The following is a 17,273-nucleotide window of genomic DNA, read 5'->3' on the forward strand; positions in this document are numbered from 1 at the left end:
AATTAAACAACTTTTATCACATGTAGGTGTGTGCAAAATAAAAAACAAACTCATTTGACTAAAACAGAATTAAATTACTTTATTTTTTTAACCAAATCCATTAAATTAATAATTTTAACCAAAATTAATTTAATCAAATTAATAAACATCCTAAAAATACAAAACAAAAAATTAACCGACTGAATTAGCTAGTTAATTTAATTTAATCAGTTAAACCGATGAAAATATAAATGTCTTTTTTATTTTATTAAACAAATTTTAAATTTTTTAACCACAACCGAATCAAAAACATAAAAGTTAATCTAACCGTCCAAACTAATGAACTAATTGAAATTTTTAATCGAACTCAACCAAATCCTTTGCTCACTCCTAATCATGTGGCTCTCAATTTGATCAAGTTCCAGATTATCTTTTTATAACTTCCAATGAATACAGTTTGTAACCTGGAATTTGATTCCAGTGCATTTCTCTTTCAATCAAAACAGAGAACTTTACAGAATCATAATTTACAATCAACGGGGCACTACCAAAACAGTACACAACCAGGCGAACAGCTGGGAATATCCCAAATTCTAGTTCCTAAGCGACTTGCTTGCTCGTGATGCCAAATCTAATGCCTTGGCTTTTGTGTCCATCGTTATCCATTCCTTCTCGGCACGTCGCTGACGTTGCCTCGCATTCTTTGCTCGTTTTGGTGCTAAGCGTGTGTCTCTTTCCACAAATGCAAGTCGGAATTTTTCTGCAACAGACAACTCTGTTGGGCTTGAAAGAGAAGGAGCAGCCGCAGGCTTTGGTGTAAATCCAGACGTCGCCCATGTTTTAGAATCAAGATCCTTGACAATGGGATCATCGAGTGCCATGTCGGGTAATGCTTCTATAGGAACCTCTATTCCTCTAAAACCAAAGGGAGATGGCTTCGGATTTACTATTATACGTGGGCACTCGGTAGCCAACATCTCCGATGAATGTTTATCAATCTTAGGCTGAAAAAGGGAAAAAAGGAAACACTAACGTCAATCAAGTGATTAGTGATTTCTAGTTACGACTCCTAATGTAAAAAGATAAATTCCTAGAAAAAATGATAATCCATGCAAAACAACAAAATCATCATTGTATTGTAGGCATTAAAATAGGCTTCTTTCATAAAATTATTTGCAGCATATATAACACGAAAACATAAACTTGGGCATGCACTCGAAATTCAAGTTCCGCACAATTTGGGCACTGAACTACACACTGAAGTTGAAAAATCATATCCCAGAACAGTGATTACAGATAACCAAAACTAATTGTAACAACATGAAATGCTTTATATGCATGAGGACATGGATAGTAATGACATTTCAGACACATTGCCCTTCGCATTTGAACATCAATTGTTACTATTTTTTTTTGTAGTTAATTCAAAATATGTTGCAACTTACAACTAGTTTGATTGCTACTCCAAATTAAAACTTTTATCTGGCACCACATTTTCGTGACAGAACTTCTCCAAATAAATCTGAAGATGTATAAGCTATCTCTAGGCGCACACTTCAGTTGATGTTAACAAGAAAGACCGAATTATACGGATACGGAAGATTCAAGAGATTAATATATATAAACAGAAATTCATACCCACACAAGCCAACGCAGGGATTCTGCACCATGACAAATTTCAGCAGTATCAAGCTCCTCCCACGAATCTCCCTCCATATCATTCAGATTTGGTTTCAACATATACAAGGAGTTGCGTGCAGTGTAATCACTCCTTGGGCACCCTCTGCAACATTAACTTTGGTTCAAGCCTGTTATTAAGTTTATACCCTAGTCAAAACCTCAAATAACTGGAACGCAGATTATTTTCAATTTTTGTCACGGATAATTTTCAAAAACAATAATATGACTGTAATCACAATCTGGATGGAAAATTCAAATGTTTTCCTGTATAATAAACTTGGGAAATTGAAAGCATATATGAGTGAAATGTCATTCACTCTAACTAGGTATATCAAAAAATTGAAGGGACAAATATATCAAATTTGAAAGTTCTTAAATGGCATATTTTCAACTTGAATAAAGGGAAATGCAAAAAATTGGAAGTCGCATGTTTCATTAAGAACATACAAGACACGAATATTAGCATGACGTAAAACTACAATCCCAATTCAAGAGCTTTGTGATGATGAAAATGTTAAAAGAAACATGCTTCAGAGTTCAGAGAAAATGTTGTGTGTTAGAAGTGTACCCGCATCTCAATGTCTGCAATGACTTGCAACGCTGAAGAAGTTCAGACATGCCAGTTGCAGTAATATTGTAGCACCGACTGCATAAAAGAATAGAACAAGTGTTGCTCAAGAAAAAAAAAACATAAACTATACTTTTATGCAGGTCCAACATTGTCAAAAAGGCGAAGAAAGTAAATTGTATAGATTATAAATCAAAGAAACCCAGCATTACTTTAATCTACCGGTCTTCAGTGACAGCTAATTCTTTCTTTTCATTACAAAGTACAAGTACCAGCAAGCAATTTAGTATTTTTCTTGTATGAGTATAATAGCGTCTGCTAGATCACTGGCAGTTGATGTAATTTGAGAAAAGAACACTTGATGTTATTATATTTGCATATACTTTTTCAATACAATCAGTCTTAAATAAGCCCTTATCAGTTGCATTATTGCAATTTGCAGACATGCAATAGAAAGACGAGCACCTTATTCCTTAATAACTTCATAGCTGAAATTAAAATTCACAAACCTTATATCGACAGCTCGAATAAACTTGCAGATTTCGGCCAATTTCATCAAACCAGAATCAGTAACATCTGAGCCAGAAAGATCAAGAATTTCCCAGGAAGTATCAGCTAAAGCTATAATAACATCATCATTCAGCAATTTTCTCCTCCTGGAAATTGCTGCAATTGCCATCTGCCATTAAACTTAGACTGTTTAAATCCCAAATTCATTACAAAAACCCTAATTCTAACAAATTATAATAAAAAAACCCTGAATTCATTAGAACTGAGATACCTTAATATGGGTCGGAAATCCGACAGCAATCTCATCCAACTCTCCGATGATATCCTCCAAATGTCTCCCAACAACTCCGAGACATAAACTCACTAAACTCGGTGGCTTTATCCTCTTGCAACTCAGTCCTGTCAAACCCAACAAATCAAAATTTGGAATTGAAGATTTAAACTTTAATGATTAAAACAGAAAAGGGTGATAACAATTACTTGAAGAATAGAAGGTAGAAGTAAGATGAGAAGATTTGGAGATAGAATTGGAATTGGAATTTAAATTGAGTTTGTTAAATGAAGTTGATATTTCCTCTTGTGCTGATTTGTATTTTTCCATTAAAGTGCTTGAAATTGATGTGATTTGAATCGTCTTCTCAATGTCTATGATAGAAAAATGATTTATATCAAATTTTTAGAGGTAGAAGAAAGAACCAGAGGAACAAGCCGCCATACAAAATCTTGTTCCCATGCGGAGTATGGCCAAAGGTACAAGCTGGACCCTCAAGTTGGGTTGGCATTTCAATTTAGATCCCTATAGTTTCATTATTCCAACAAGGAGCTCAAGTTATAAAAAAATATATAAAACAAACAAATTTTCATTTTGCGGTTATATTATTTTCGCTTATATAGACATTTTTTTCTTTTAAATATTCAATTGAGCTGATCTCTTGTTGCATGTGAAGAAAAAATCGACACCCATTTCTTTCTTCATTTAGAAGATAAAAAAATAGTGTACCAAAAATTTCAAAAAAGAAAAGAAATAGATCCATAAAAAATGATCAATTAACTCGTCCTCTAAATGATTGTCCTTCATTTATGCCGTTTGCCTCCATACAATTTGTTTAGAATGTAGATGAAGTGTTTGATGGAATTTCTATGAGATATTTGCAATGTGTGTGCGATTGTGAACTTGGCTAAAAACTTATTTTTTCTAAACATGCATTTTTTTCAAATTACAACTCAGGGGTTCAAATGATCCAAAATGTAAAGTTGTAGGTTTTTTACTCTTTTTCTAAATAACTTTTTTAATATTTCTTGACAAATTGAAGGGGTGAATTGATAATTTGCCTTTTTAAATCAGGCATGAAAACAAAGCCGGCAAACATCAGACTGAAGTTTTTCAAAAAAAATTAACCTCTCCGGTAATACAGATAACGATCTGCAAACAAAACCGCTAAGAATACGACGTCGGAAAATGGTGAAAGGACTACAAGGAAGCCAAAAATTACCTGCCGATGTGATTCAGGTGATCGATCAGCTAGAACGGCACTGCTTAGCACCTGATGGATCTCTCATTTCCAAATCTGCTTACCACGACCTTCAACTTGTACAACTCTATACAACTCTCACATTTAGTTTTCTGCTTGGTTCCCGAGAAAATTGAAACAGACTATTGAAACTTTGGTATAATTGTTTTGTATTGTGGTAATGTTTTTGGTTTCAGGCTAGAGAGGAAATGTGTAGAGAAAGGCTGCGTTATTTAGAAGCAATGGTAATTTTTGACCTAAATTAGGGTTTTGGTTTATCAATTGTGAATTTTAATTGAGTGCTATTGTTAATTTTTTTATTTATTTTTTAAATAAGGAAATGGTTAAATTAAATGTAGGCAACTTACTGCGAAGCAATTTCTATGGTGGAAGAGTATCAACAAGCTGTCTCAGTGGGTAATCTTGGCGGCGGGGGTGGGAGTGGGGGCATTCGTGATACTCAAGGATTGTATCCCCAACTTAGCTTGAAGAACTCTCCTCAGGTATTGTTATTTATATTGATGATTGCTGATATATATTTTATATATAGTAGTCAGTAGATTATGACAGTCGTCACTTTTTGCACTCTTGGTTTATATAAAAAGTATACTATACTTTGTTTATGTTTCCCTCTGGAAATATAGTTGATGTTAGATAAGGTTCTATTATTGCAAGTATGACTGTAGATAGGCATCTAAAGATGCCACCTTTCCGTTGAAAAAGATAACTATTGAATATAGTTATGCGTTGCATATAAGTTTCTTTAAGCAAGCACATTGGTATTATATAGATTTGGCAAAAGGATGGTATTGGATTTTAATTGCATTTTTGCTTAGAGGAATTTTGTTGCCTGTCTTCTAAATTTAGGTTTACGAAACTCTAGAACATCGGTTAGTTGTAGCAGAAGCGGCTCAGAAATTGAGGCTTCCTCTTATATCAAAGGATGGTGAAATCCACGAGGAGGAAATAGAAAAATGGAGTATAATGTCACGAAGCTCCCTTGATAGTACAAGTACCAGCGCTACAATCAGCTCAAGCTCTAATTCAATAAATTATACAAACAGCTCTGCAAACAGTACTACTCTTGGTGCTGCTGATTTGGCAGAACCTGGAGTTGGTGGTGTTCCTAATCGCTTCCTTGGTATAACACCTGCCTATTTATGGCAAACTCAGCTTCAGCAAATGCCATTAGTGATGGTAAGCTACTTATAACGTGTGAACTGTTGATATAATTGCTGCAGAGAAAAAACATATGAGCTTTGCATTTTACATCAACTTATAATCTATCTGCAATTGTAGGACATGGCAGAATATCAGATGTCACTTTCACATGAAATTGAGGCACGCTTGAAGGATAAATGCGATAAGTTAGCTGATGCTTTTATTGATGATTTTGGTAAGCCTTTTGACTTGCTCCCATTTCCTCTATTTCTCTGCTCTCTCATAAATTCTTTTTTCCCTATATTGATCTCGTGGTTGCATGCTTTCTTGTAAACGAATGCTTTTGCCTCATTGTATATGTGATAAGCATTGTTTTAAATAGAGGCTGTTAGGTTACATAAAGCCGCTATTTAAAGGATTTTAAACTTTTTGTTACCGTTTTTACCGTTATCTATCTGTTATTATTTTTTGCACTGGTAATGGCGGTTAGGGCTGTTATCTAAAGGTAACAGCCATTATTGAAACCGTTAATATTTTATTGTCTTGTATTTCTTTCATGAGCATATCTTATTTTATTATTAACATGATAATTCTATTTTATTATACTATACAATAATGAATTATATATATATATATATATATATATATAGAATTATAGAATTATATATTTTACAATTCTTTTTATTAGATATTTGTATAGTTTAATTTCATTTAACTCCTTTAAAAACTATTAATTCCACATGCTTTACATTTTTTTTAAATTGCACCTTGGTTAACCGTTATGTAAGTTAGAGTTATACATTTCCGTCTTATGCAGTTGTTACCACAATTTAAATCCATGGTTATAAGTAGTTCTTTTTGGTGTATTGGGAGATAAGTGGCTCGAGTACATACTGTGGAATTTCATGTTTCAGCTTGATCTATGTATCAACTTCTAGAGCTAGGCATATCAATTTAGAGTATGACAATACTTGAAATTCTAGGTGATCAATTGTTTTGGTTGCATTTGTGTTAGAAACGGTAGAGGATGATGCTTACATAAAAATGTAGTTGTGTTTTGCATAATGTATGAATTTTATTTGCTGATCAAGTGAATGTAGTTTGTGTGTCTATAATTAAAAGGATAGATTCATCCATGTTTTGCTGCTGCAGATTCTTCTTCTGCTGGCCAAAATTCAACTGCACGACTTCCGGAAAGGTTTGAACTATTCTTTCTTGTTAGTCTTCTCAATGCACTTTTTCTCGACGTGAGATGCATATCAAAATTGCTCCAAACAGGAGATTGTGTTATGATATGTTTTGCTCTCCCTATCTTTTGCGTTATCAGGGTTAAATTAATAATTGAGGAAATTGAAAGGGAAGAAGCTGCACTGCGGGAGGATCTCTACTCTGCAGATAGAAAGTTTGCAGAATACTACAATGTAAGTTGAGAAATGTGTTATATCTGTATAATATGTTCATCTCTTTTTTGGTTTCCAAACTTCAAATTACATATATTCTTCTGTGGTATTATATCATAGCCCTCCTATTGACCTGTAAGGTGATTTTTCTTGTTTCTTGAGAAGGTCTTAGAGCAGATACTGGCAGTTCTCATTAAGCTTGTAAAAGATCTGAAGTTACAACATCAGCATAAATATGTAAGCATTTTATTTTGCAATTGTGGAAACTGAGCAAATCTTTTGAATTTGGTTTGATAATAAATTCTTTTCTCCTTACTACATGAATGGACAGTTAAACTTTTTGTCCAAATGTTTATAGGATAACCTACAAAAAACTTGGTTGTGCAAAAGATGTGAGACTATGAGTGCAAAACTAAGGTTCGTTGTGCTGCTTGCTATTTATTTATATTTATACTCCTTTTTTTATCCTTTTACTGCAATGAAATGAAGAAGACAGAAACGCACATGCTCATTAAGTAACTGCTGTGATGAGAAGCCACCGGTTTACTCTTTGATACAAGTGTAATTGATTATACAGGGTTCTAGAGCATGTTCTACTCCTCGAAACTTACACCGAGGAGTCCATACCAGCCCTTCATAAAATAAGGTGCTTGATCATGGATTTTTTTTTTTTTAAGTTGTGTACTCAGTTTAGAGGTTGCATTGGCCTTTAAAACAATCTTGTTTTTCTGTTACAGAAAATACCTTGTAGAGGCAACGGAAGAAGCTTCTAATGCATACAGTAAAGCGGTTTGTTTCTTTCCTAGTGATTAGTGTTTATTGTGATCTTGCTAGAGATTCCCTTCATTATTGCTAACCATGGAAATGGAAACGCGGAAATAGGAAAAACTAAAGCGGAAAATAACGAAACAATATTTTTTGCAAGAATATTGTTCTAAATATAGAGTTTAAGAATTTCAAAAGCTTTTTATGAAAACGGTAATGAAATGTAGAAACCTAATACTAGAGAAATTTCCATACAACATAGCTCAAACTTTGAGGATCACATTAATGTTACATTTATAGTTATAGACTTCTAGTTCATAGTTATACATGTTAGTTCTGCTCCTGGTTTTGATGATCTAATTATGTCGTTGCTAGGTTACACGCCTCCGGGAATATCAAGGAGTAGATCCTCATTTCGACTCAATTGCAAGACAATATCATGACATTGTAAAGGTATACAATCAGCATGGAACAGATGTTTATGATTTGTCAATTCTTTTGGTAGCTCTAATATTATTATCATCCCACAGAAATTGGAAAATATGCAATGGACTATCCATCAAGTTGAAATGGACCTGAAACGGTTGCCGGATCATCCAAGCTCATGATTTGGATGCGCATCCTAAAATCTTGTATAATGTCAATGATTTGTTTTTGTCATCCTTTGAATTTTCTGTCATATTTGTAAAGTAATTTTTTTTTTGGTGAGTATGAACAAGGAGGCTAGGAGCCTGCTGGATATTTTGTATAGCTATTAGCAATGTTGTGGTAGGGATTGTAGTTTAATGTGTGCCAGGCCCCATTTTCAGCACAATTGTTAAGCTGATGAACACTAATGGAGTAGAGTTTAAAAATCATCGCAATTTTAATCTAAAATTCAAAACTCTGACTTGAGTTTAAAATTATATTTCTAGTTCCAATTCTCAATTATGATTCGATAGAAAACTTCATTGAATCTTTTTTTAAGTATGATCATTTGTCTATACCTGAGGACAACTATTGAGAAATAAATTAAAAAACTGAATTGTGTTAAATTATCAATTTTAAAAAAAATTAAAAAAACATAAAAATCAATCATTCCATAAATAATAATATATAAAATAGTTTTTAAACAATAATATTAAAAATTTTATATTCAAATACTTAAAATGAATAGTATTATTATTAGGTCTAAATTTGATTTCCGATTTTAAATTTTTGTATTTTTCATTAAAAAATAAAAAATAAATAATTTAATCAAATTTAATTTTTATTTTCTGTAAAAAAAACAATTTATTTTTCAACCAAACAAAAATCAGTTTGCACAATCCTACTAGTGCATTGATCTCGAAGCTAGTATAGCAGGACAAAGAGAATTGGATCCTAAAGCAACTCTTCAAAAGTCGAACGGACCCAATTCATTGTTGTTTTGTTTCTGGATTCCTCTCTATCCAGCCTGGGTCCCCCAAAGCGTCAACTAAACGCATCAACCACCCAAAAATTCCACGTCATCAATGATCCCAACCCTCCATCTGTCCTCTTCTTCAATCCCCACCCTCCAATCCTTGACCCAACCCCTGGTTATCTTAACTCAACCACAGTTTAGTACCTTCCTTCACAAGTAAATACCGCCCCCCCACTCCTCTACAAAACCCCCCTATAAATACCCCTCCTCGCTTCTTCATAACTCATTCTCATATTTTCTAAGTTCCCCTTTATTTCTCCGATTGTTTTACACAGTTCGTGATCTTTGTGAATCAAGTACATGGTTGAGCTAGAAATTCAGGTTCCGACGACTTTCGATCCGTTCTCCGAGGCCAAAGATTCCGGCGCTAAAGATTATGTGCATATCCGTATCTACCAAAGGAATGGAAAGAAAAACCTGACGACAGTTCAAGGCTTGTCTAGAGAATACAGCTTGGAGAAAATTCTGAAGTCTCTCAAGAAAGAATTTTGCTGCAATGGAAATGTTGTGCAGGATAAAGAACTTGGCAAGGTGATTCAGCTGCAGGGAGATCAGCGCAAGAACGTTCAGAGTTTTCTTGTGGGTGCTAATCTTGTCAGGAAGGATCTTATCAAGATTCATGGTTTTTGATTGAGTGATCTTCTGGTGTTGATGATCTATTATTATTGGGTATAGGAGTTGTAAGTTTGAGTTTGGCTGGTTTGATTTTGATGCAAAATTATAGTTATTGGATGTATTTTTCAAGTTTTATATTTAATAATGAAGATGGGGTGTTCTTGGTTTGATGTAATGATTGGTTTTGTGATTTGTTCTAAGATTTGGATTGAACTATCCATTTTATTTACGTTCCTACATAATAAGATAATCAATAAACATATTTTTAGTAATTCTTTTTTAATTTACCAACGACCTAATATTAAGGGGGTCAAAATTAGGGATGGCAATGGGGAGGGGATTCCCCGTTCCCCGTGGGGACCCGCCCCTAATGAGGCGGGGAATCCCCACCAATTACCCCCATGGGTACGGGGAAGGGGGAAAATCATTCCCCAACCACGGAGATGGGGAGGGGACGGGGAGTATAGTCCCCACCCCATGGGGATCCCCATCCCCGTCCCCATGGGGATCCGATTTATATTTATGTATATTTATATTATATTATAAGTTTTAGTATGTTATTTATAATTTTAAATAATTTAACATAATTTTTTTTATTAGTTTCTATTTAGTTATAAATATATAATATTATAAAAAGTAGGCCTAATGTCTTAAAAAAACCCCGACCTTTTAGCCCCTTTTCAATTATACCCTGACGTTGAAAATTTGTCAATTTTACCCTATTTTGCATTTTTGTGTTTCAATTGTACCCTGAAATATTAAATTAACGTCTTTTTTACTTGAAAAAAAATTTAAAAACATCCTCCATGTCTAGCATATATTAATTGTATGTTTTTAAAATTTATTTAAATTTAGTTAAATTAATTAAGAATTTAAAATAGTGTTAATTTGATTATGGTTTTTAGTTAGTTTTTAATAATAAAGGACTTATTTGTACTTTTTTGAAGAAAAAAGAATTTAATTTCATCTTTAGACTTAGTTAATTGAATGATTTCATCATTTAAGTAAAAAAATTAACAAAAATTAAAAAATTGGGGTACAATTGAAAACGGAAAATTCAAAAGTGGGTAAAATTGATGATTTTTCAACGTCGGGGTGGAATTGAAAAAAAGTCTAAAGGTGAGGGGGTTTTCAGTGATTAGGCCTAAAAAGTAATAGTATTTTCTATAATAAATTTTTTTTCCAAATATTTTATGAAAATAATAAAATTATTTATAAATTATATTTAATTGTACGGGGAACGGGGATCCCCATGGGGATGGGGAATCCATGGGGATGGGGACGGGGATGATTTTATCCCCATTAATTAAATGGGGACGGGGATGGGGATTCCCCATAGACGCGGGGATGGGGATGGGGATGGCTTCCCCGTCCCCACCCCGCCCCATTGCCATCCCTAGTCAAAATGGGTCAAGACACGATAGTACAATTCGTCTAACACGTAAATTTGATGAAATCCGGGTTGAGATTTAGCGGGTTCGTGTTAAAAACGTGTTAACCCGTTTATGACACGAAATAAATGGGGGCTAAGCACACAAATCACCCAAATAACCCCTTTCTTTTTATAAATACATCAGCTAATAAATAAATGCAGTAATCTCTCACAAAAAAAAATAGTTTTCATAAATACCTCAAAACCTAAAATAAGCTAATTTAATATTTAAATAAGACAAGTATACCCCCCTTCTTCCCAAACATGCAGCCAAATCTTCACATCACCTTCTTCTTTCCTTCAGGTCATCAAACATCCGTTAACACAACATCTTTCATCAGTAGCTTCTTCAAAATCACAAGCATCTGGAGATTCTAACCGCCGACTTACCTAACATCGTAGAAATCCAAACCTTCGGCGTTATTAACAGTAAACTCAGCTAAAGTCGCCGGTGGAATAGCGGCGCTTCCGCCACTCGAGCTTATCGGTGTCGCAATCGACAGTAAGACAAGAGAATTTACCGTAAGGATCTCGAGAACAGTGACCAAGACGGTGGAATGGAAACAGATCTTGATTTTCCGGGTTTGAGAGTGAAGGCGGTGGTAGGAGACAGTGAGGAGGTAGTGTCGGAGAGGATGCCAAGCTAGACGGTGTAACGACATTTGTTGATGAATTTGAAAGAAATCGAATTAACAACTGTAAGTTAATGAGAAATTAGTGATTAAATTAAAAATTAGAGATTAATGATTAAAGATTGATCGATGGAGTTTACTTGAGAGATGTGAATTGATGGATAGAAAAATGAAGAGGGTGAAGGAGAGGAGGAGACTATTCATTGTTTGAGTGAGTAAATGAAGAATTGCATTTTTTAATAAAAGAAATGAAGAATCGCGTTCAGAAAAAGTGAATTTAGTTTGTCTTTTCATTTTTGTTTTTACAAGGGAAGGTGGCAATTGCCTTTGACAAGTGTAATACCCCAAAATATTAAATTATCTAATTGGACCACTTGTCCAGTCTGGATTTGTCAGAGTGGCCAAATCGGAAAGTTTTCCGATAAATAAGTTTTAGTAGGTCGGTTTTGGAAAGGATTATATGCGAGGAATTTAATAATATATTTCAATTCTAAAGACATAATTGGAATTGAAAAGAAAAATGTTAAGAAAGTCGCAAAATAAAGTACAAGGACTAAAATGGTAATTTAGCCATATAAATTCCGAAGTGAAAATTATTTCGCCAGGGTCCGCGAAATATTTATAGTATATGTGGTAAAAGTTTCGGGTCAATCGGAGACCTTTTAAAATTTGGACGCGGATGCGTTTTGGGCTAAATTGTAATTTTTGAAAGTTCAAGGACCAAAACGTTAATTAACCAATTAAGTCTCGAGAATTGTAATTAAAAGATTATTGGCGGAAAATAATAATTTTGGGCTAAGTATTATTTATATGGATATAAATAATACGTGAGTAATTGAGTTAAAAAGATAATTTAACCATTTGGTTAAATTAGAAAGTTTGAAAGAGAATTGGTTTAAGTTAAAGAAATGAAGGATTAAAAGAGTACATTATCCATGTTATATATATGAGAAGATATGAATCAGAAGGAAGAAGGATTCAGAGGATACGCACAATTCATCGATCCTACCTGTCGTTACTTCACGGTTTCGCCGTTCGGAGTCCGTTTCAAGCGATTTTCGCGTCTATCTCTTCAAAATCGAAGGCTCTATCCATCCTAATCTTTGAATCAAGGTAAGAGATCGATAATTGGTGCGGAATTTGAATTTTAGTTGGCTGTTTTAGAGGAATTAGCGTGTTAATGTTGAATTCGACGTTTTGAGGTCGTTTTAATGTTTTGGGCGAAAACGGAATTACGGGTTTTGTGAGATAGGTTGTTATTTGTGTTTCTGGAATGTCGGAACACGTCGGGATGCCCGGAAATGGATTCCGGGACGGTGCGAAAGATCGCACATAAAAGTGTGCGGGCGCACACAAAAGTGTGCGGGTGCACACTAGGTTGTGCGCGCGCACAGAGACAACCAACAGTTGGAGCATTTCCGTCCCGTTTTGACCTAATTTTCCGATTTCAAGTACGTCGGACATTGAAAAGGAAACATAAACCCCGAAAACGTGAAATTTGGATATCGAACATGACATGTTCGATTAGGATATCGAGGTATAAGAAACATATGATTGGAAATCGATTAACAAGAGATATAACAAATATCTCGAGTAAGTATCAGAACACGATCTAAGTTAATAGTCGTATTTGGAATACGATCGTGTTAACTTAAGTTTATAACTTAGGAGTTTAGTACTAAGCCTACGTTTATGGATTAAACGTACAGGTAACTTGACTAAATAACTGACGTACCGGCAAGCTACCAAGCCGTATAGCTTGAGTGGCTACGCGATCGGACAACGCATGGAGCTTACGCTTGCGGGATTATAATATTGCATATTTGGATAGCGGTCACTGTGAGTTGCACTTTACTTTCGTGTATTATATATTAAAATTATTTTATATAAATACATATACTGTTTACACGCATCACATTATATATAATTAATTGAAATGTTATACGTTTATTTAATTTCTATATACGAGAACTAGTATACGATTCGAAGAAACTAGCTACCTATTGGGTGTCAATAGGCTGTGTGATCACCAGTATTGAGTCAGTCTAGTGTGTTTGCATTTGAGAAATGATTTGACACATCTGGGAGCTGATGATGATTATGAAATTTACGATTGGGTATATGATTTCGATATGAGAGTGAACTCGGCTACGGTGTAGTCTGGAAGTTCCCCGTATCTAGTGGCTGGGCCACCAGCGAGTTGGACTCGCAATTGATATTTACGATTGGGTTGAATGATATATGATTATTCGTGAGATGTGTCGCATGCTAGGATATTAGTTTCGTACGGATCAAATACCTGTTTATATGTTTTATATTATTGTCTTCTTGAGATGCGATGTTATATTTTTATACTAATACCGTTAGTAACTTGCAAGCTCACTCAGTATTTCCCAAAATACTGACCCCCTCACAGTGTTTCCTTTCAGGTGACCGGAGTCGGATCAGACAGACCATCTCCTTTGTGTCGACAGCCTTTTGGCTTACACAAAGTATGAGCTTTTATAGAGCTGCAGTAGTTAGTAGGTGTCAGTATAAGGTTTATGATTCAATTTTAAACGGTATTTGAAAAGTAAACTCTGATATAATTTTATAAATAAGTTGTTTATAAAGATGACGTTTTATCCGTTTGAATTTTGTACCAATTGCCTTGAGAGGAATTGGTTATGATTATGACTAGAAACAGGGCGGTGCTGGATAGTAGATATCGCTCGGTAAGACCCTGGTTTCTAAGAATTGTGCTGCGAACGTTTTGAGGAAAGGAATATGATATTTTGATATTTGAATTATATTACTTAAAGAAAGATTTCTGAAAACGTATTATATATAATAATATGTTTTAATCGCGAAAAATTTATATTGATTTTAGGCTTTCTACGGGTTCCGGAGCTACCACTCCCGTGCCCTAGCGCCGGTCGCGGCTTAATAATTTGGGTCGTGACAACAAGCTTAAGAACAATACTTATATTATGAGAAATCCTCAATAAATCATGCCTTAACCATTGAAACAGAGAATTAAGGGGAGCTTCATGGCATAATTATAATGGGGTATGAGAAACCCCCTTCATACCTTCTCCTCATGCAATCACATTTTCATTGGTGTTACTGCATATCAATAACTATCCAGCAAATTAAGGTTAGGGTCAATAGTGTTCATTTGCAAATGGCCAGTAATGACTTCTCTATCTGTTGTATGTCTTGAAGAGTCCAAAGAAGGTTGGACTTTATTCACAAATTATTTACCTTTTGACCTTTATAACAGTTTTGGGTGGTTTTTTTTTCTTCGGTTATTTTCTTTTTCTATCCAAATTTAAATTGCTAAGCAGTAAAATTAGTATCTAAATAACGAGAAATTATTAAGCAACTCCTTATAGGAAATGTTAGTTAACTAAATGATATTATTGATATTCAGTTAATATTCAATTGATTTTTGGTTGATATCTGGTTGATTTTTTGTTGATTTTTGGTTGATCTTTAAAATTTGGTAAAATTAAAAAAATAAAAGCTTCAACATAAAGCAAATTCCTAAAAGACAGTCGCTATTTGTCAACATTAAGGAAAGGGAAAATAATTAGTTTTGAAATGTATCGCGAAAGACAAATGAAAAATCTTTTTTTTGGCATTTGTTTGATTTTGGGTTGATTTATAGTTAATGTCCGGTTGGCATTTAGCTTATCTTTTTAAATTTATCAAAATTATAAAACAAAAGTAATTACGATAAATTCTTAATCAAACCCTTATCAAAAAATTTAGTGAACTAAATTATATAATTGATATTCAGTTGACATTCAGTTGATTTTTGGTTGATATTCGGTTGATCTTTAGTTTATATTTGGTTGATCTTCAGTTGACATTTGGTTGATCTTTAAAATTTAATAAAATTATAAAGTAAGAGCTTCAACATAAAGCGAACTCGTCAAAAAAGTCGATACTTGTCAACATTTAAGGAAAAAATGGCTAGTTTTGAAATGTGTCGCGAAAAGACAAGTGAAAAGTCATTTTTTTTATATTTGGTTGATTTATGGTTAATTTTCTATTACATTTAGTTTATTTTTATAAATTTAGCGAAATTACATAAGAAAAGTAGTTTCGAGAAATTTTTAACCAAACCCTTATTAAAAAATTTAGTTAACTAAATTATATTATTGATATTCAGTTGACATTCGGTTGATCTTTAAAATTTAGTAAAATTATAAAGTAAGAGCTTCAACATAAAGCGAACTCGTTAAAACAGTCGAAATCGACGTTTGTCAATATTAAGGAGGAAAAATATGGTAATAGTGGTTTTGAAATGTGTTGCAGAAGATAATGAAAAGTCAATTTTTTGATATTTTGTTGACATTTCGTAGAAATTTAGTTGATTTCCGGTTGATATTTAGTTTATCTTTAATAAAAAAACTCATTTTTAAAGTTAGTTTAAAATTAATTTTTCACTTAAAGTATAAAAAAAAGGTAAAAATATTATTAATTAATTTTAAATATTTAATAATCAAGAAGTTGACTTAGTGTTTATTTAGGGTTGTTTTTTATCGAAACTAAAGTGAATTTATGGTTACATAAATATTTATCAATTTATTATTTGTTTTTTATTACCAAGCTTGTTGTCAAATTTATATTTTAAATAGATATTATAAGTTTATCGTGTGATTAAATAACTAGAAATCCACTTATTGTCAACTTTAGATTTTAAATATATATTTATTAGTTTATCACATGTTTTTATAAAATATAAATAAATTTATTGTCAACTTTAGATTTTTACTATGCAATTATATGTTAGTGATGTCTAGCACCTAAATCTCTAAAACCCGTCTCTCATTGAAAATCGATATTCATTTAAATCAACTTCAACAACTTACTTAAAGTGTTAGGGAAGAACCGAATAGAATAGACTTCGATTCTCGGACAAACCGATTGAACCGGCCAGTCGAGTTGGTCAGATGAAAGAGAACCTCAAACAATAAAATAAAATCTGCTGATATCATTAATTGTCTTCAACTACTACATCTATTCACAAGCTGCTTCTATTTAGCTTGTACAAAAATCTATTTTCCTATCGAAATTCTACTTTCTTTAATTCATTACAAAACCTTATACATTATGTAATTCCAGGACAAAATGATTCTACTACTTTCCTCTACTATTAATTCTGGGTGAACAATGGATCTGCGAATCAAATAGGTCCAATATTAATGATTCTCATACATGCTTTATGCTGACCATTTTTAGTAAATCAAGATACTGGCATGGACTTCTTATCAATTTTCAATTCTAATGATGTACAGATAGAAGGTATCACACTGAAATTCTCCGGTAAGCGATGCAAGCCATCCACGCCACGGAATCCAGTAGTTACAAGAAAGGACATCATAATCACCACCAGATTTTTACATCTTCCACCCATCACCAACAAACATGAATTTAAAAAATAAATGATTTAATATTATCATCTTCTTTATTTGCCTTTTCTCTCTGGACAAACATACTCACACATCATAGTGACACTAAAAAAAAATTGAGAAGAAAGAGATGAATCAAGGGGGAACAACGTTTTTAGACAAAATACAATCGGCAAC

General features: G+C 33.4%; 3 protein-coding genes across 3 annotated transcripts; 2 read left to right on the top strand and 1 right to left on the bottom strand.

Annotated features, from left to right (window-relative positions):
* Window positions 1-388: 388 nt before the first annotated feature.
* On the bottom strand, window positions 389-3,453 carry LOC126670785 (uncharacterized). Its single transcript, XM_050364611.2, has 6 exons — window positions 3,218-3,453; window positions 3,009-3,136; window positions 2,737-2,906; window positions 2,228-2,305; window positions 1,618-1,762; window positions 389-983 (listed from the first exon to the last, which is right to left on the bottom strand). Exons 1-6 carry the CDS (start codon window positions 3,336-3,338, stop codon window positions 573-575), a joined length of 1,053 nt encoding a protein of 350 aa, XP_050220568.1. The 5' UTR covers window positions 3,339-3,453; the 3' UTR covers window positions 389-572.
* Window positions 3,454-4,084: 631 nt separating this feature from the next.
* LOC126670678 (AUGMIN subunit 4) lies at window positions 4,085-8,476 on the top strand. The gene is made up of 13 exons (XM_050364485.2): window positions 4,085-4,328; window positions 4,446-4,493; window positions 4,608-4,751; window positions 5,116-5,445; window positions 5,548-5,644; window positions 6,562-6,607; window positions 6,737-6,830; window positions 6,975-7,046; window positions 7,168-7,226; window positions 7,387-7,455; window positions 7,547-7,598; window positions 7,950-8,027; window positions 8,105-8,476. The coding sequence occupies exons 1-13, from the start codon at window positions 4,197-4,199 to the stop codon at window positions 8,180-8,182; spliced, it is 1,299 nt and encodes a 432-aa protein (XP_050220442.1). The 5' UTR covers window positions 4,085-4,196; the 3' UTR covers window positions 8,183-8,476.
* A 771-nt stretch (window positions 8,477-9,247) lies between these two features.
* Window positions 9,248-9,808, top strand: LOC126666843 (protein translation factor SUI1 homolog 2-like). The gene has a single exon (XM_050359724.2). It carries the CDS (start codon window positions 9,319-9,321, stop codon window positions 9,646-9,648), a length of 330 nt encoding a protein of 109 aa, XP_050215681.1. The 5' UTR covers window positions 9,248-9,318; the 3' UTR covers window positions 9,649-9,808.
* Window positions 9,809-17,273: the final 7,465 nt, after the last annotated feature.

The sequence above is a fragment of the Mercurialis annua genome, linkage group LG2, assembly GCF_937616625.2.
Source record: "Mercurialis annua linkage group LG2, ddMerAnnu1.2, whole genome shotgun sequence".
Lineage (NCBI taxonomy): Eukaryota > Viridiplantae > Streptophyta > Magnoliopsida > Malpighiales > Euphorbiaceae > Mercurialis > Mercurialis annua.